The 15,571-nt window shown below is 40.4% G+C and overlaps 1 protein-coding gene across 8 annotated transcripts in view; it reads left to right on the top strand.

Annotated features, from left to right (window-relative positions):
• FHOD3 (formin homology 2 domain containing 3) overlaps positions 1 to 15,571 on the top strand; it is a 403,764-nt gene that overhangs the window by 349,453 nt on the left and 38,740 nt on the right. For all 8 annotated transcript variants that reach the window (XM_075416738.1, XM_075416737.1, XM_075416736.1 and 5 more), the window contains 3 exons: positions 6,688 to 6,870; positions 10,828 to 10,947; positions 11,400 to 11,561. In XM_075416738.1, coding sequence (XP_075272853.1) covers positions 6,688 to 6,870; positions 10,828 to 10,947; positions 11,400 to 11,561 — 465 coding nt within the window. The remainder of the gene's footprint in view (positions 1 to 6,687; positions 6,871 to 10,827; positions 10,948 to 11,399; positions 11,562 to 15,571) is intronic.

Genomic DNA, 15,571 nt, shown 5'->3' with positions numbered 1-15,571 from the left:
AACAGAAAATGGCTGATAAAGAAGAACACATCTTGGTTGTCTTCCATGTATCATCTCCTTACAATTGTGTCCTTCTCTGGCACGCTTAACAGAAGTTCAGCTGCTCGCACAGCTCACCTTTTTCAGTGCCAACATTTGTAGCCGGGCTGCCCATCTGCCAACCACCTGTGGCGTCCACAGTAGTGAGTGCCTTGTACCACCACACCCTCCTTTGGGTGGCCTTTCCATTAGCTGCCAGAAACCCATAATTTAGTTTAAAGTATATGTGCAGGTAGTTTTCAAACTGAAGAATTCAGAAACCAGGAAATGATACGCTGTTCATATACTTGCCCATTGCTAAAGAAAATGGGATTTCTGAGTTCTGTGTCCACAGCTTGAAGCTAAGGATGTGAGTAATCCTGATGTGGTCATTCAGATATTTAAAATCAAGAGAAAGGATAAGTGGGGCAGAGCCCGGGTATTTGGCACATTGAGGAATGAAGCTTTTATTGGTCGGGAAGGATGATGTTCATAGAGAAAAGAGCTTTTCTTTCTCGTTGTTTCATATTTATTTACTTCTTATCAGGTAAAACCCTTCACTGAATTCGTATTTCCTTCCCCAACCCCCAATTTACAGATTTTTCTTAAAGCACATGGTTATGAGTCAGACAGACGTTTATAGCAAGATAGTGCGCTGGAGTAAGCTATGCAGAATTGGCCAAGAGGTGCACAGATTGATACAGAAATGCATCATTGTGAGTCCCACTGTTTCCAGCAGAGCCCTGCCTCAGTTTTCCAGCCCCGTTGATCTATAGGGTAGACAAGCTTTGTTTCCTGTTTCTCGTCTCCTTTGTATCCATCATTGGCTTTAGCCTTAGAGTTAACTTAGGGGGAACAGGGCTTGTCTTTTCAGTCTAGATTTTTAGAAAGTTTTCTGGTTCATATCTACAGTTCCTAAATATTAGGAAATAATCGGTAGTGATGGTGAATGAATCAGTACTAGTGCAAGCATCAGCTTCATTTATATAAAAATGCAGAGAACAAAGCAATTTATAAACTTTATAGCTATTCTAAGGATTGAATGAGGTAGGACTGGTATGGAAAAAAATATGCATTTGGTCTAATTAAAAAACTGCATCACAATGGGTACTCAAAAGCCTTTCTGCATAGTTAATTGTCTACACGAGATGTCATGGCTAATAAGCAGAAGAGAGAGATGTAAGGAGACCGGGAGAAGAGATGTGAAGTCTGTGGTGAGGACATAACATTCACTGCTAAAATTTCAGAGAAGCTTTAATTTAGGATCATCTTCAGCTTTTAGCGGATCCAACATGGAGCAGGGCACTAACAGGGTAAGAAGTCACCTTGAGCTATCTGCTGCGTTGGCTGCGAGCTCTGTGCTATGTCCCTCGCTCAGGAGTGTCGTCACTGTCGTGTTAGCATGCATGTGGCTTTAGTTCTGCACCTTGGTGGATAAGTTCAGGTTAAATGGTAGTTGAATTAGTGATTCCTTTAAGGACAATGGACTAAAGCAGTGCTGACAGTAGTGCTAGGAACAAGGAAGGGATGCAGTGGGGTGCAGGCTACAAGCTAGTGATAGCCCAACTCCTCATCAAGTTCATAGTGACCCAGTAAACCCTCCGCTACTGTCCTTCATTCTGCTGAATGCTCCTTTGCTTGTGCCATCAAACTCTTGTTAGGAATCCATGCATTGCTTTTTAACTTCAAATATGTAACTAAGATAGGAGGAAAAATTCTTCAAGTATTTTGCAGCCCTCTATACCTAAGTATGTTGTGTGTTTTAGGCTGTGTGGTTGAAGTGGTTAGGTACCCCTGAGCTGTGAAAAAGGGCAGAAAATGGGGCATGGTGCTAGAAAGGCAGATGTGATGCATTTAGTAAGCAGAGCAGGCACTGTTAGAAACCAGTTTTCAAAGGAAGGCACAATGTGTGTCTGCAAGTATGCATCAAGCCAACTAAAAAAATTTTTGCCACCTTACATTTGCCAAAGTGTTTTCCTTTCTTTGAAAGCTTGGCATTCGTTGTGTTGAAACGACTTGGAGCTCGCTGCAGGATAAAGACCTGCCTGCTTAGCGTGGATGAGGGCTTTCTGTGAGCTAAATGAGGCGAGCTTAAAACCCTGGCACCTAATTTTAATGACCTGTATCATGGGCAGCTGCAAGAATAGAGTCCACCACACCAGTCCTTGGTGCTTGTCTTTAGTAAAGGAAATGAGTGAGTCCCTCTGTAAAGTGATACTCAGTAAGGGAACGTGGATCAAAATCAAATTATACCAAAGAACATGATTCACTTAGCAGAGTGAAACTGGGATAATGCTGTGAGAAAATTAAGGTGGGTTGCTTTGTGCTTTACAATATAGCTTTGTGATGCCCTGCAATGTTGCATTGCATTGGTAGATACAGCTTTTAGTAAAACTATTTGAAATGAAAAAACTCTCTGGGTGTGCTAGGCCCTCCATGCCCACATTTGCTAAGTACATGTGAAGTCCATGCATCTGGAGTGGCTAGGTCGCCCTGAGATGTAAAAAGGGGTAAGAAATGAGAGCCTGGTGTTCAAAAGGCAAACACGAAATTTGATTTTCGGAAACGATCAAGGTATTTAAGTTTTTGTTCTTGTAGTTGCCGCAGTACATTGGCATTTGCAGTTTCCCATTTGTTTAGCTAATGCTTTGTAAAAGTGTGATGGGATGTTTCAAATTACGCTAGCTCGCATGACCTGAAAGAACAGCTCTTTTCACAAGTCTAGACAGAAGAGAGAATGGGCTCAATGGTGCCTTGCTGGCTGTACACCCACAGTCAGCGTATCGCTGCCCTAACGAGTTTCGGGCTTTATTTAAAGAAAAAGAGCTACACTTTCACTCCTTACAGCAAACCAAAACATCTTCTACAGTTTCTGTGACCAGCAGTGGCAAGTTCATGTATTTCAGCAGAGAACTGAGGAAGTGGAGCAGTCTGACCGAGGCAGCAGCTGTCAATTCCTGGTTTACAGGGGTGGCTATCAGGTGTGTTAGATGTAGCCTCTTCTCAGAATTGATCATTTTTGGAAGAGATGACGTAAAATTAGTGCTGGTGGCCTCACTTACTTTGGAGACCTAACCTTCCTGTGCTTTTAGATTTCATTAGGGTTTCTGCAGATAATGCAAACGCCAATGCGTCTCATTAGTAGCTGCCTGGAAAGCTGAAGTGTGAGACCCTTTTTGGAGCGAAGTCATCTGCCGAGGCCTGTCAAATAGCTGGTGATGTACCCACTAACATGTACTCGGTTATGCAGCTTATGAATTTGTGGGCCTTGAGCCACAGAAAGCTTTGGACCCGACAGCAACGAAATATTTAGTTTACTGATTTTTTTCAGGCTCCTGTTCACCTGGCAAAATCAGCTGAAACCAAATATGAAAGCCAAGGCACCCCTGCCACCTTATCATCACTGAGAAGTCCCATTATCTCTTGAAAGAGATAACTTAAGCACCAAATTTCTGCAGAGGCTCCAGGCTGTTCACAGTCTCTGGTCAGATGTTTCCTTGAGTCCCATACTGAGACCCTCAGGCAAGTGGGAGTTATAAATCTTGCACCGTGAGCCGTGTAAGGCTTTCCTCTTAGTAACTTTTGGAGATCATACATCAGGATGGCTGAGATCAGGAAATACACGGTTTGATCCCTTCCCTGAAAGCTCGAGCAAGTGGATGGGTCCAGCAGTACAGGAGCAGAATAATTAGGAGCCATTATCTCATCCAAACAGGATCTCCAAAAATGACTTCTTTTGCTCCATGAGATTTGTGCGCTGGTTTTCCTCAGAATGTTAATCTCTGGCCCAAACAGTTGTGTGAGAATGCATGGAGGTGAAATACGTGTATCACACAGAGGATATGAGCACAGGGTTTGTTGGTAACCAGTTCTTCTTTAATTGACCTGAAGAGTGGCATACTAGGGAGGGCATTAGGAATTAATGATTAGGTTCAAAGCTATTTGTGATTTAATGGTCACATCAGGTGCCAGTAACCTTCTCCCCTGCTGTGTTTTTATGCTACTTTTACTGTCGGCTTAAAATAATAAGAATAATAATAAATTGGCAGATGGTGTACTCATCAGTTTCCAGCACTGAACAAATGGCGCAAATTAGTCATAGAGTAGAAAGAAAGAATAAGACCGTTTTACCACTTGCTCAGGGGCACACCAAGGATGGTGACCAGCAGGATCACAGTTATTTGCCTGAGCAGATTAGAAGTGCTGTGGAGTAAGTCGTTGCCCCCTGGGCGGTGTGAGACCTGCCAGGAGCTCTGGTCCCATCGAGGCAGGGCTTTCAGCGACAGGGGCGATCCTCGGCACCTGGCACCACCAGCAGAGGCTCTTCCACTTGGCATTCTCCGTCTCACATACTATGGTACACAGCACAGCAGCCTTGCAGTACTTGGACTTGAATGCTTTTTGTCAGCTCCATCTGGCTTGTGTTGTTTATGTAAAGCTCAAGGAGGAGGAGAGTCCCTTTGGAAATAAGGCTTGGTGTTTCATTGCCCTCTTTAAAATGCCCGAAAGCAGTGCAAAATCTCTGGAGTGAAGGCCCTGCACCACCACAAAATGCTTGTGGGATCCCTGGGCAGCTGCCAAAAGCCCTAGTTATTTGTAACAGGCAATTGTGAATACTGCTGAAGTGTTAGCCTTCAGAAATGCAGCAGAAGCGTTTTCACATCCATCACATGGCTACTGCTAAACTCTCCATGTATGGATGTTCATGATCCTGTTTTCGAGCTGCCCTGGCTCAGCTGAGGTGGTGTTGGCTGCTTCTTGTCATTGAAGAGAGGAGTAGGCACTAGGAGGCCTGACTTCTTCACTCTGCGAAACACCTCTTCTTATGAGTTTTAGACTCAGTCTCTCTTTTGTATGAACTTTTTTAAATGAGTTTTGGTTAAGCACTGAGAAATACCCTGAAGCTGCTGCTTACAAATCTCTAGTTTGATGTTAGGTATGACCTAAGTTACAGATTTCAGCATGTGTGGATGGATAGCACATCTCAAAATCCATACACAAATGCTATCAATCAGAACACGTGTACGTCAGAATATTTTCCTGTCAGTCATTGACAGGGGAAGGAAAAGCGCCAGTGTGTACTGAGGGATGTTCCTCCTCTTCTTTTTACCTTAGCATATTAGTTTATCAAGGTAGAAGCTTGCAGCGTCCACACAAGGAGGCTTTTTTTAAAAACTGAAAGACAGAGCCAACATTAACAGAAACAAATGCTGGTGTATTTATATTTATGGAAGTCATCATATGGAGATGGACAGGAATACAAATGCTGTGGCTGAAATTAAAGAAGTCCCAGTTCAACAAATTGAACATTGTTTGCTTGCTTAACTCTTGTTCTTTGCCTGATTGACCGTAAAAAGTTGCTTGCTCTCCATGCTTAGCTCCAGCGCTGTAGAAGGAGCCAGATGAGTTGTCAGTACTGGAAGGGGGCACTTGTGTTACTTTGATGAATTGGCTATGTCCAGCGCTGGAACAAGGCTGTGGTTTGGATTGGCAGGTCTGATAGCTCTTTGGCTGTATTTTTGTTATTCCCTCCTCCCCTCCAAAACAGCCTCTATCATTATAGAAGGCTACAGAAAAAACATGTCATTCCTCAGAGGAATAAATATAAATTGTGTTGAAAATCTACTGCTTTGTTTTAATGAGGCATTGATCAGCAGGGTAAAGACCTCAGCTTATCTCATGCCTTTACGCTGTTTTGCTTTTCTTTTTCATTTTAAAAATGCATTTGTTATGTTAAAAATTAATGAGGAAGCAATACCTTAGAGAGCAATACTTTGAGAAGAAGTTCACATGTAAACAAGCATGTAAAATCCAAGAATTAAAGGGAAAATATAAATGTGTTTGAGCCATACTGACAGCAGAAACTGAAAATACTGAGATCCTTTTTCATCAATATTTTAGACTTTCCACATCAAAAGAGAAAATGGCCATATGTTATGCAATGCATAATTTGACTTTAAATTCAATGAGTATTCCTTGGGAAGCTTTTGGGAGTGACCTAATAGGCTGCAATAGTTGTCATGTTTCATAAAAAACAAAACAGACTGAACAAAAAGTAATAAATGATGAGAACAGCAAGGGACAGGAGTCCTCGAGTTATTTCTGCATACCAGCCAGTGCACTGGAAGACTCGTAGATGTTGAGGCTAAAAGGGACCTGCCATCTAGTCTGACCTCGTGTAAATCGCAGGCCAAAAGTTTTCACTCATTCTACCCTCACTTCCATGTGTTACTTGCAGAAAGGTGGCCAGTTTTGATTTAAAGCTATGAAAACCGAGGACAGCAGTCCTAACCAGGTGCCCTGTCTTTCTTCAGCGTTTGATCTCATGATTAACTACATCCACTGACTACAAATATTTAAAAATGCGTATTAATACAGATGTGTTTTTCAGCTGCGGGTGTTCGAGATGTTTCGCTCTCTCGTGAAGTGGGTTAGAGCTTGGTGGTTACAGTGCCGTCCCAATTTACCAGCCAGTGACTCAGGACTCCTGCCGTAACTGCTGAGACGTCACTCGGTGTCACAGGAGCTCGGGCGAAGTCCCCGTGAAGCTCGTTGCAGGAGCCTGTTCTGCAGAAGCACTGGCTGCAGAAGGGTCCCCGTGACACTACCCCAGCCCTTGTGCACCTCTCGGCCCTGCCGCTGACACTGGCCTTTTGTCTCCCTTCACAGAAAATCCTGACCATGATCCCGACCGAGGAGGAGAAGCAGAAGATCCAGGAGGCGCAGCTGGCTAACCCCGATGTCCCCCTGGGCAGCGCTGAGCAGTTCCTTCTCACCCTCTCCTCCATCAGTGAACTCTCTGCCAGGCTCCAGCTCTGGGCTTTCAAGATGGACTACGAGATAGTGGAAAAGGTGAGAAGGAGAAAGCGGGGAGCAGGAGTGGAGACTTTTCCAAGGCTTTACTTGATCTTTCGCTGACCTTGTTATTACATGAGCATATATTTTGAGGAGACGGTAAACGGATCGCTTTTGTTTTGGTGGCCAACCAGGAAACAGCTAAAATGATCCTTCATCATCTGTTCCTTCTACGAAAGAAAATTAGAGATTACATCTTCCTTCCTTTAATTAGTCAGTAATGATACTGGAACAAAGAAGAGGGCTAAATCCTTACCACATCTTCTCCAGATGTTGTTATTCAGGAAATTCTTACTTCAGAGCAGTAAGAATTTTCCTTTGGATAAAGATTGAATGAGGATGACAGTATTCAACCTTGCATTGTAAAAGGAGAGTATTACATCCATTTAAACTAAGGAAAACACCATCCATTAAAGTTATTTCTGTTTATAACTCTTTCAAAGTTATAAACAAGAGATAAGACATCCTTCAGGGGTGTTCTTTTCAATTCAGTCCCAGACAGTTGCTGCCACCTTCTTCATGGATGACATTTACTCAGAGAACACTATGGTTGAGTTTGCTGTCATGAATGATGAATCACAGATGAAATTTCAAAATGATAGCGTATAGTTTCAGTGCATAGGTGAAGCAGAATGAAACTGTGTAGACGATTTCAGCTGCCTGCTGACTTTCACAAGCTCTTTCAGGCATCTCAGCACAGGAACCTTCCTCTGGCTGCACCTCTGGTGCATGCCCCATGCGTTGCTCTTCAGGAAGCTCTCTCCCGTATATATTAATTCTGTATGTGTATCTGTACACATATGTACATATATTATACATATGTATAATATCCATATGTACATATGTACACATATGTACATATACATCATACTTTGTGTGATACAGAGTCTGAGAAGTGGGACGTGCTTCTGAAAATGCCGTATGTTTGCCTAGCTGTGGTTATTTAGCAAACTATGCAATAGTGAATTGATTTGCAGGTGATGCTGTCAAGATTACGTCTGCTTTATTTGCTTAGTTTTTAGGAAATGCAATCACACTAACATTCAGGATTTTTTAATTGTGACATTTTAGTCTTCGACATTTACATTTCTGACTTGTAAAACATAAAATACTTGTATCTAGCCTGAGTACTTTTTCGCCAGTTGTTTTTTTTTTCCACTCTGGTACAGCTATTTATTCTGCTTTCATGTTACCACAAGGCTAAATTGTTCCTTTCATGTAAGCTGAGTTAGCTGTAGCTGTTAATCTGTGCACATGCCTAGAATTTCTAGCTTCATCTCAATCAAAAAGTAACATATGAAGCACTGCTAGAAGCTAAAGAAAATCTCATAGTTTTCCTGTTGCTGATCCTGTAGTGCTTATGCCACAAAGTTTATGAATTGCCATCCATGTAGAACGGATGCTAGCATAAAATGTCTCAAATACCTAAATTATTCAAAGAAGCAATATCTGGAGTGAAGATAGGACCAATATTTTTATCCCTGTTGAAAGGTCGATAGGCATAAGTACAGTATTAGGATAAAATGGTACAGGAAATAATATATGATGACTGATAAAATAAGAGGAGCATGTGGTAAGAAGCCTAGCAGATGAGCATAGGTATGACAGACAGCTTGGGTCTTAGCTGGGTGAACAGGAAGATACGAGACCAGACATCAAAGGTACAAGAGAGAGCAAGCAGCTGGGCCTTTCCAGTAACAAAAGGCTAAAGTCAAAGCTTAAGTTCCAGGTAACCAATAAACATAAGTTTACTTAGATTGCAGTAAGATACCATGAGGTTATTCAATTAAAGATGAAGTAGTTTGCAGTAACAACTGTGATAATAAAAGAGTCCCATGACCTGCTAACTTTCTTCTGTTCTTGAAACTATGTTTTTGCAGAAGATCCATCTGGAAATGGGCAAACCCTTTGTGAAACTTAGGTGCCAAATCACTTACTGTCGCAGGCCAGACTGGATTAAATGCTAATGTGGCAAATTACGTTTTGGTCATCTCAAAGTTCCCATCCTGACCAAGTTTTTACCCCTCTCAGGAAAGCATGCACGTGAACTCGTATAGGTGCAGTCAGCTAAACTTGTTACCAGTATAGCAGGGTGGTAACAGCGCGTAAGCCAGATCAGCTGTACCACACACGTGTGCTACGTTCTTCCTGTCCCGGGACTGTTGGACTGATTGCACACGTGTGGTTGAGTTCAGTTGTGCATGCATGTCAAACATTTATCTGGAATTATCAGATGTCTCGCAGCCAGAAATTCGGGACAAATCCTCAAGTTTCGTGCAAGTGTAATTTCTGGGTGAAAAATAGAAAAAATGGTAAATAAGGATACATGGTAGCTAAGGATATGAGGTAGCTCTGCATTATGTATCTGCCCTCTTTAGGTAGATGGTGAGTTTTATAGGGAGCAAGGAAGGATATTTCGTCTGTTAGTACAGCATCTAGCACTTTGATTTTTATTGGTTTTTAATGCTACAATAAAATAAAAAAAAAAGAGTAATTACATATTGCAGTATATGCAAAAAAGTCTAAGCTTGGACAACTTGCATGTAAATAGCTAAATGAAGGGCTACGGTACGGCCTGCCTGGAATCTTTTTATGCTACCTTTTTATTCACCTTCAAAATGTTTTAAATAAACATTTTAGGAATGATATTTTAACAAATTGCAGACTGATGCAAGTAAAATAGTTCAAAAGCCTGTCTTTACAGCAGATGCAGAGCAGTTTGATTCATCCCCATGATGCAACAAAACTAACTGAATCAACCCTGACTTGTAAAGCAATTCAAAGAATTCTGTGCAGCAGTTTATTGCTTTTAGTTTAACTTGATAAAGTCTTGCATTATTTAGCACCTCTCCTGTGATGTATAAATTACTTTGTGCACTATGCCATCTCTTAATTTGTCTCGAATTTGCCATATTCTTTTCTTTTCAAGAGATTGATTGCTCTGTGGTGACTAGAAATGTATGTTTTCTTCACCTTTGTGCTCTTATTTATGGTAAAATACCACGACAACTGTTGAATGACCCGTTGTAGTTCTCCAAGAAAGGGTTCTCAGTTGCCTCTTGGTCTAAAATAGCAGCTTAATTTTGGCTTCTTGGCTCATAAAGAGTGTAATAATTTGGGAAAAGAATGCTGCTCACAGATGCTTAGGATGGCATTTGGAGATAGAAACAACATGAACTGTTACTGTGCATACAAAATAAATAGCCTTGGGCCTCACACACAGCCATAGAAATAAACCCCGTCAACTCAATTACCCTCACGCTCTTCCTTTGAACTCTCTGGTGTAGTTCACTTCCTGAGGTAATGGAACAGAATTTATGTTTTCAAGCCTTATCAGTTTACATACCTATACTCAGATAACGTGTGGATGGAAGGTACATTAAGTTAAAAGACTAAAATGAGAACACTTGTAAAGCTTGATGTTTGTACTGGGGTTTTTTTTTCGATTTTGAAGTCACACAAGCACAAAGCCATATCTAAAACTCAGAGATGGCCATCATTTGAAGAAAGCTTTAGGTCAGGCTGCAAATGTCAAGGCAGCCAGGGTTCAAACTTTTTGTTTGTTTGTTTTTCAAAGATTAGAAAAAATAGTTATAAGCAGCTTTTTTATCAGTTGGGGCAGGGGAATATTCATGCACCTAACTCAAATGCAGCAGCCCCTTCTCCGATACTCTCTCCTGTTTGGAATCACAGAACAATCCCCAGGACAAGTAAGGTAATTGCATACATAAAGAAGCAACATTAGGAAAGTATTTTATGTATTTTTTTTGCTGTCCTTGCATGTGATTTATTAGCTGGACATGGAAGAAGGCCAGCACACATGGCCGGTTTGCACTCCGCAAGACGTCAGTTCAGGAACTTTTTGCAGTAATTAATCTAAACCATAGAATTAAAAACTTAAAGCAGCTATAGCCAACTGCAGACTTCACTTTCTTGTTTCTGTTCTTATGGCAGGAAGTTGCAGAACCACTTCTAGACCTGAAGGAAGGAATGGACCAACTGGAGCACAATAAAACTTTGGGATTTATCCTTTCTACTCTACTAGCCATTGGGAACTTTCTGAATGGAACCAATGTAAGCCTGACATCCCATCATTTTCCTTCAAAAACCAAGTCAAAACCATTATGACAGTTGCAGCCCAGTTTTTATTTTGTACCAGAGAAATAATTTAGAAAACAGAACCTACTTTTTATTGTGTGTCAGGGTGCTCTTTGTCTCTTTCAGCATAACCTGAAGGAATGTGGAGGTAGGCACTCTTCTGCTGTAACTCCCTTGAGTTTAGCAGTGATGCTTCCCATTCAAATTACGAAAAGTGTGTCATGAGTCATTTCACTGCAGATGGAGTGATTTCAGGCCTACTCTTTGGCAAGTTAAAAATAATTAAAAGCAGTAAGTTTCTTTTGCTGTAGGATTATTATTCTTCTTTCCCCTGTGCCTCTACTTGGTAATCATTTGTGTTTACTAATCTGCATGGGAAGGAGTAAACATTTTTACTTTTAATTTTTTCCCTTTTTTCTCCCTTACAGGCCAAAGCTTTTGAGTTGAGCTACCTCGAGAAGGTTCCAGAAGTCAAGGACACAGTGCATAAGCAGTCCCTACTGCACCACGTCTGCACTATGGTGGTGGAAAAGTTCCCAGACAGCACTGATCTTTATTCAGAGATCGGGGCCATCACTAGGTCAGCCAAGGTATGTCTAGTGGGTAAATACATGTATGTTTTTAAAAACCCTCTTTAAAGTGAAATATTTAAGATTTTATTTTATTCTTTCATTTTGTTCCTCCCTTCTCACAGCACTTTTTATGAATGTGAGCTCATTGCGTCATTCCCACTGAATTTCAAAGACCTTAGTACTCTCTCTTCTGAGCTTTATCTCTGTCTGTCAGGTAGTTTTCTCATCAATGCACTAGTAGGCAGCCACGTTCAGAGAGCCATTTTGATGTTATATCCGTATGCATAATAATGTATATGACTATTAGGAACTATTTTCAGGTTAAAACTTTATTTGACCACTATCTTCAAATATATTTATTCTGTGGTTTGGGGGAATCTCTTTTTTAAGGCAGATGCTTCACTGATTGTATTCTAAGGGCAATGGAAGGAATGAAATTTTTGTTAATAAAATTGTTTCCAGAACAAAAGTGTCCATGAAATATTTTGTTTAACTCCTTTTCTGTGCTCCTCCTGACAATAATTTTGATGATTAGGAGTTAAGGAAGAGAAATAGAAATAAAAGAAACTTGTAGCAGCACCTCTTTTTAAAAAGTGATAATCCCTTGGCCAATGCATAGGTCTGGTCAATGGCTTGGTTTGGTACTTAGATTATTTATTACTGCTGCTATTAGGCATGATAGAAACACTGAAACCTCACTTGGAGCTCTCAGAGTGTGAGGTTTCGTGGGTGACCCTTAAAAACAGTACATTACTTGATTAATGGAGTAAACATGACAGAATATCATCAGGAGATAACAAACATGAAAATTCTGGTTTGGAGTGATGTGTCCTGTAAAAGTTGAAATAATTACAGCAGATAATACTAGTATCCATCTAGTCCAGTGTCTTGATTCAGACAGTGGCAATACCAGCTGCTTGAGAGGAAAGCACAAGAAGCTTCGAAGGAGGAAGAAGATCTCTCCTAGAAAATTTTTGTTTCATGAGTCATAATACTCATTATAAGCATCAAATGGAGGAGTGATTTCTTCTCCAAAAGCCACCTTGTTTGGTTATTTTTTGGGTGGAGGGGGAAACCCTGCCTAATGCAAATTTTAAAAAACTCTAAAAATCAAATCTTATTTTGGCTCCTAGTACATTTCTTGTGACAATGAATTCATAATCTAATTTTGGCTGCTGTTGAATTTGCTAATTTCAGGATTTACTGTCTCCGTATATTGAACAGTTGAAGCTTTTTTAATCTCTCTATTTCATATAATAACTTAGATTGGAAAGGACCTCTGATGGTCATCTGGTCCATCACCCTTTTCAGTGCATGACCTAATTAAACTCGGCTGCCAAGATCCTTGTCTGAGTCTCAAATAATCCTTCTACATCTTTTTTGTGAGACCAATTCCACACTTTTTCTCCATCTTACCTTTTAAAATGGGCTAAACAATAGCAAACACAGTAATCCAGACCCTCCTTATAAATGTTATAGGTTTACTATGCTTGTCCGTTCTGCTTTTGCTATCTTTTGATAGATGTCTTGAGGTTTTCTTTGTTGTATTTGACTGTTGCTATGCTTTTAAGACCAGTTATCTTTGGGCAGTTCACAAGGACATCCAGGCAGTCTCCTGAGCTGATGGGGCACTGCAGAACTCAGCCCGATGCACAAAGGTACTGCCTGCAGTCTGCACTTCATTACGATCTACAGTAGCGACCGTCATCTGCTGAAGCGGATTTACTGCTTATCTCTCAAACCCCTAATAATCTTAAATCAGGACTAATCTGAACAATTTCTTGCCATCTGTAGTTTTTACCCTCTTAGTGTGCTTCCTTGTTTCGAGACAATTTTGAAATAGAACGTACAAACTGTGAGACACCTGCTGTTAACCCTGTCATCAGATGAGAATCAGTATGTGTTCCTTCCTTCTTTTCTTTTGCTCTTTTAACCTCACACTTCATAGGTGGCCTCCCATGAGGGTCTTGTAAAGATTTTGAAAGTCTGCTTTTCTTTACTTGCTCTTATCTGTCCACTATTTTATAAACATATCCAGAATCTAATGATTATTTTGATGTATTTAATTTCCTGTTATTCATCCTTTCAGCCAGATTACCAGGTATAGCAATAAAGCTTGGAGCTCTACGGTCTCCTGGATCAATCTTGCTGCTTTTGTAAAGACAGGTGAAACTTTCACTATCCTCTGATTCTTAAAGTTACTAAGTGTAGCGAAAGTGTACTCATTTTAGCCAGTGGCTCAATTTCTTTCTTTTAATTGCTGTTGGAATTCGTGTCTTCTGCTTGTTTACTGCTTTGTAAGCTGTCATCCTCCTCCAACACATTTGTTTCTGCTAGCAATTGTTTGAACCTTGCTGTTAGTTCACGTCCATTAAAGGATAAAATGCAGAAAAATAAAAGCAGGTACCAGAATATGTTTCTCCCCAACATCCAACATCCTCTGTGGTGAAGCTAGAAGAAAAGAAGTCATGTTGCTTCCTTCCCATAACTTTTGTCTTCCTCTGTTTCTTTCATCCCCACTGATCCTGGATCTCCTACATATTTTTATTTTTTTGGATACCATAAAGGAATTTGTGGGTTTTGGTTTATATCCTTAGATATTTGCTCTTTGGATCCCATCTCTGTTCTCCTAATTTTCCTCTTGTACAGCCTGTGTTTAGGCTGTTTTATTGCATTCACTGAGGTTTGTTTCTCATGTTTGGAAGGTTTTAATTTTGTTTATGTTTTTATTTTCTTTGAGTGATTCTTCATCTCTTAACACTTAGGTATACAGATTTCTCATTTTGCGCTTCTTCTCTTTGTTAAGAAGTTATGTCACTTTTTTTAGAACACTAAAATGAAAATTTCCATCAAAGAGAAGAGCCCTTGTTTTCCAAAGTCCACACCACCATGTACGGTGTACTGTCAAATGAATCTTCTGTTTTTCACTTTTAGAAAGTAGAAGATGGCTTAACCCAGTGGTGTCACTTTTAAAAAATTTTTAGGTCTAAGAGCATGCAAAATTGAGCACAGTCTTTCAGTCTGTGGTTTGCTGATCTAGTGGCCCTGCCCAATGCGGACGAAACTCTGAAAAGACCAGACAAAATCACATTAAGAGAAATTATAGCCTTAACCTTCCCCATGACGCCCAAGGTCTCCCTCCTTGGGATGTTCCTGTATGTGTTATACCACTGATGGATTACTGTAACAAGCTCTATTCCCACTCGATCTTAGCTGCCACAAATCAAAGAGTAAGGACATGGAAGCCATCCAAGCTGCCCTCTTCAAGGGAATGTTCACAGACGAGGCAAAATCTTGGTTTAGAAAAGTTGACAGGAAAGGAGAACTAATATTTCACCGTGGATTAGGCTGTATTTTGAGCTCCATTTTGTCTACAAACATCTTTCAGAAGCCACAAAGGCTAAACAGTTTCCATCCTGTGGATAAACAGAGATGCCCCTTCCCTTGAGATGCACATCATGTGAGAATTTCCTGAGCCTTAGTTCTTGAAAAAAAAAAAAAAAAACATAAAGAAAACAGACTGGCTCACCAGAAAGGAGCTAGAAAGACCAGAAACAGAATGGTATATTTATTGCAAAACTTGTGGCTTTTGTTGAAGGACCGAAGTCATAAATGGAAAACAAAAGCAGACACAAGTAAAAAAATGACCAAACAATAGTTTTCTAAGATAAATAAAAGTATTCAAATTTGTATAAAAATGTAAATGATCATGGACGTCATGGAGGGCCACTGATTGTTTAGTATCCCATCGTTAAAAGCACTTGCTGTTGGGGTTTTTTTTCCTGTTTTTTAACCTATTTGAAGTTCTTTTTTTCACTGGAGTTGTTCCAGAACTGATGTATCTAATACTGAAGCAGACCCCCAGATCTCTGCTGTTAAACTCAGTGTTGTCCCTAGAAGTTTCCTTCCCAGTACGGCAAGGAGGGTTTGCATCAGCACTAGTATCTTCTGTGTTAGTGAATAAAATAGTGTATTCTTAGTATAAATGTTCATCTTCTCTTTCATCCCCATAAAGATTTTTCCCCATG

Source organism: Opisthocomus hoazin, chromosome 3 (genome assembly GCF_030867145.1).
Source record: "Opisthocomus hoazin isolate bOpiHoa1 chromosome 3, bOpiHoa1.hap1, whole genome shotgun sequence".
NCBI classification, from domain to species: domain Eukaryota; kingdom Metazoa; phylum Chordata; class Aves; order Opisthocomiformes; family Opisthocomidae; genus Opisthocomus; species Opisthocomus hoazin.
This window is presented reverse-complemented; position numbering and strand designations above follow the sequence as displayed.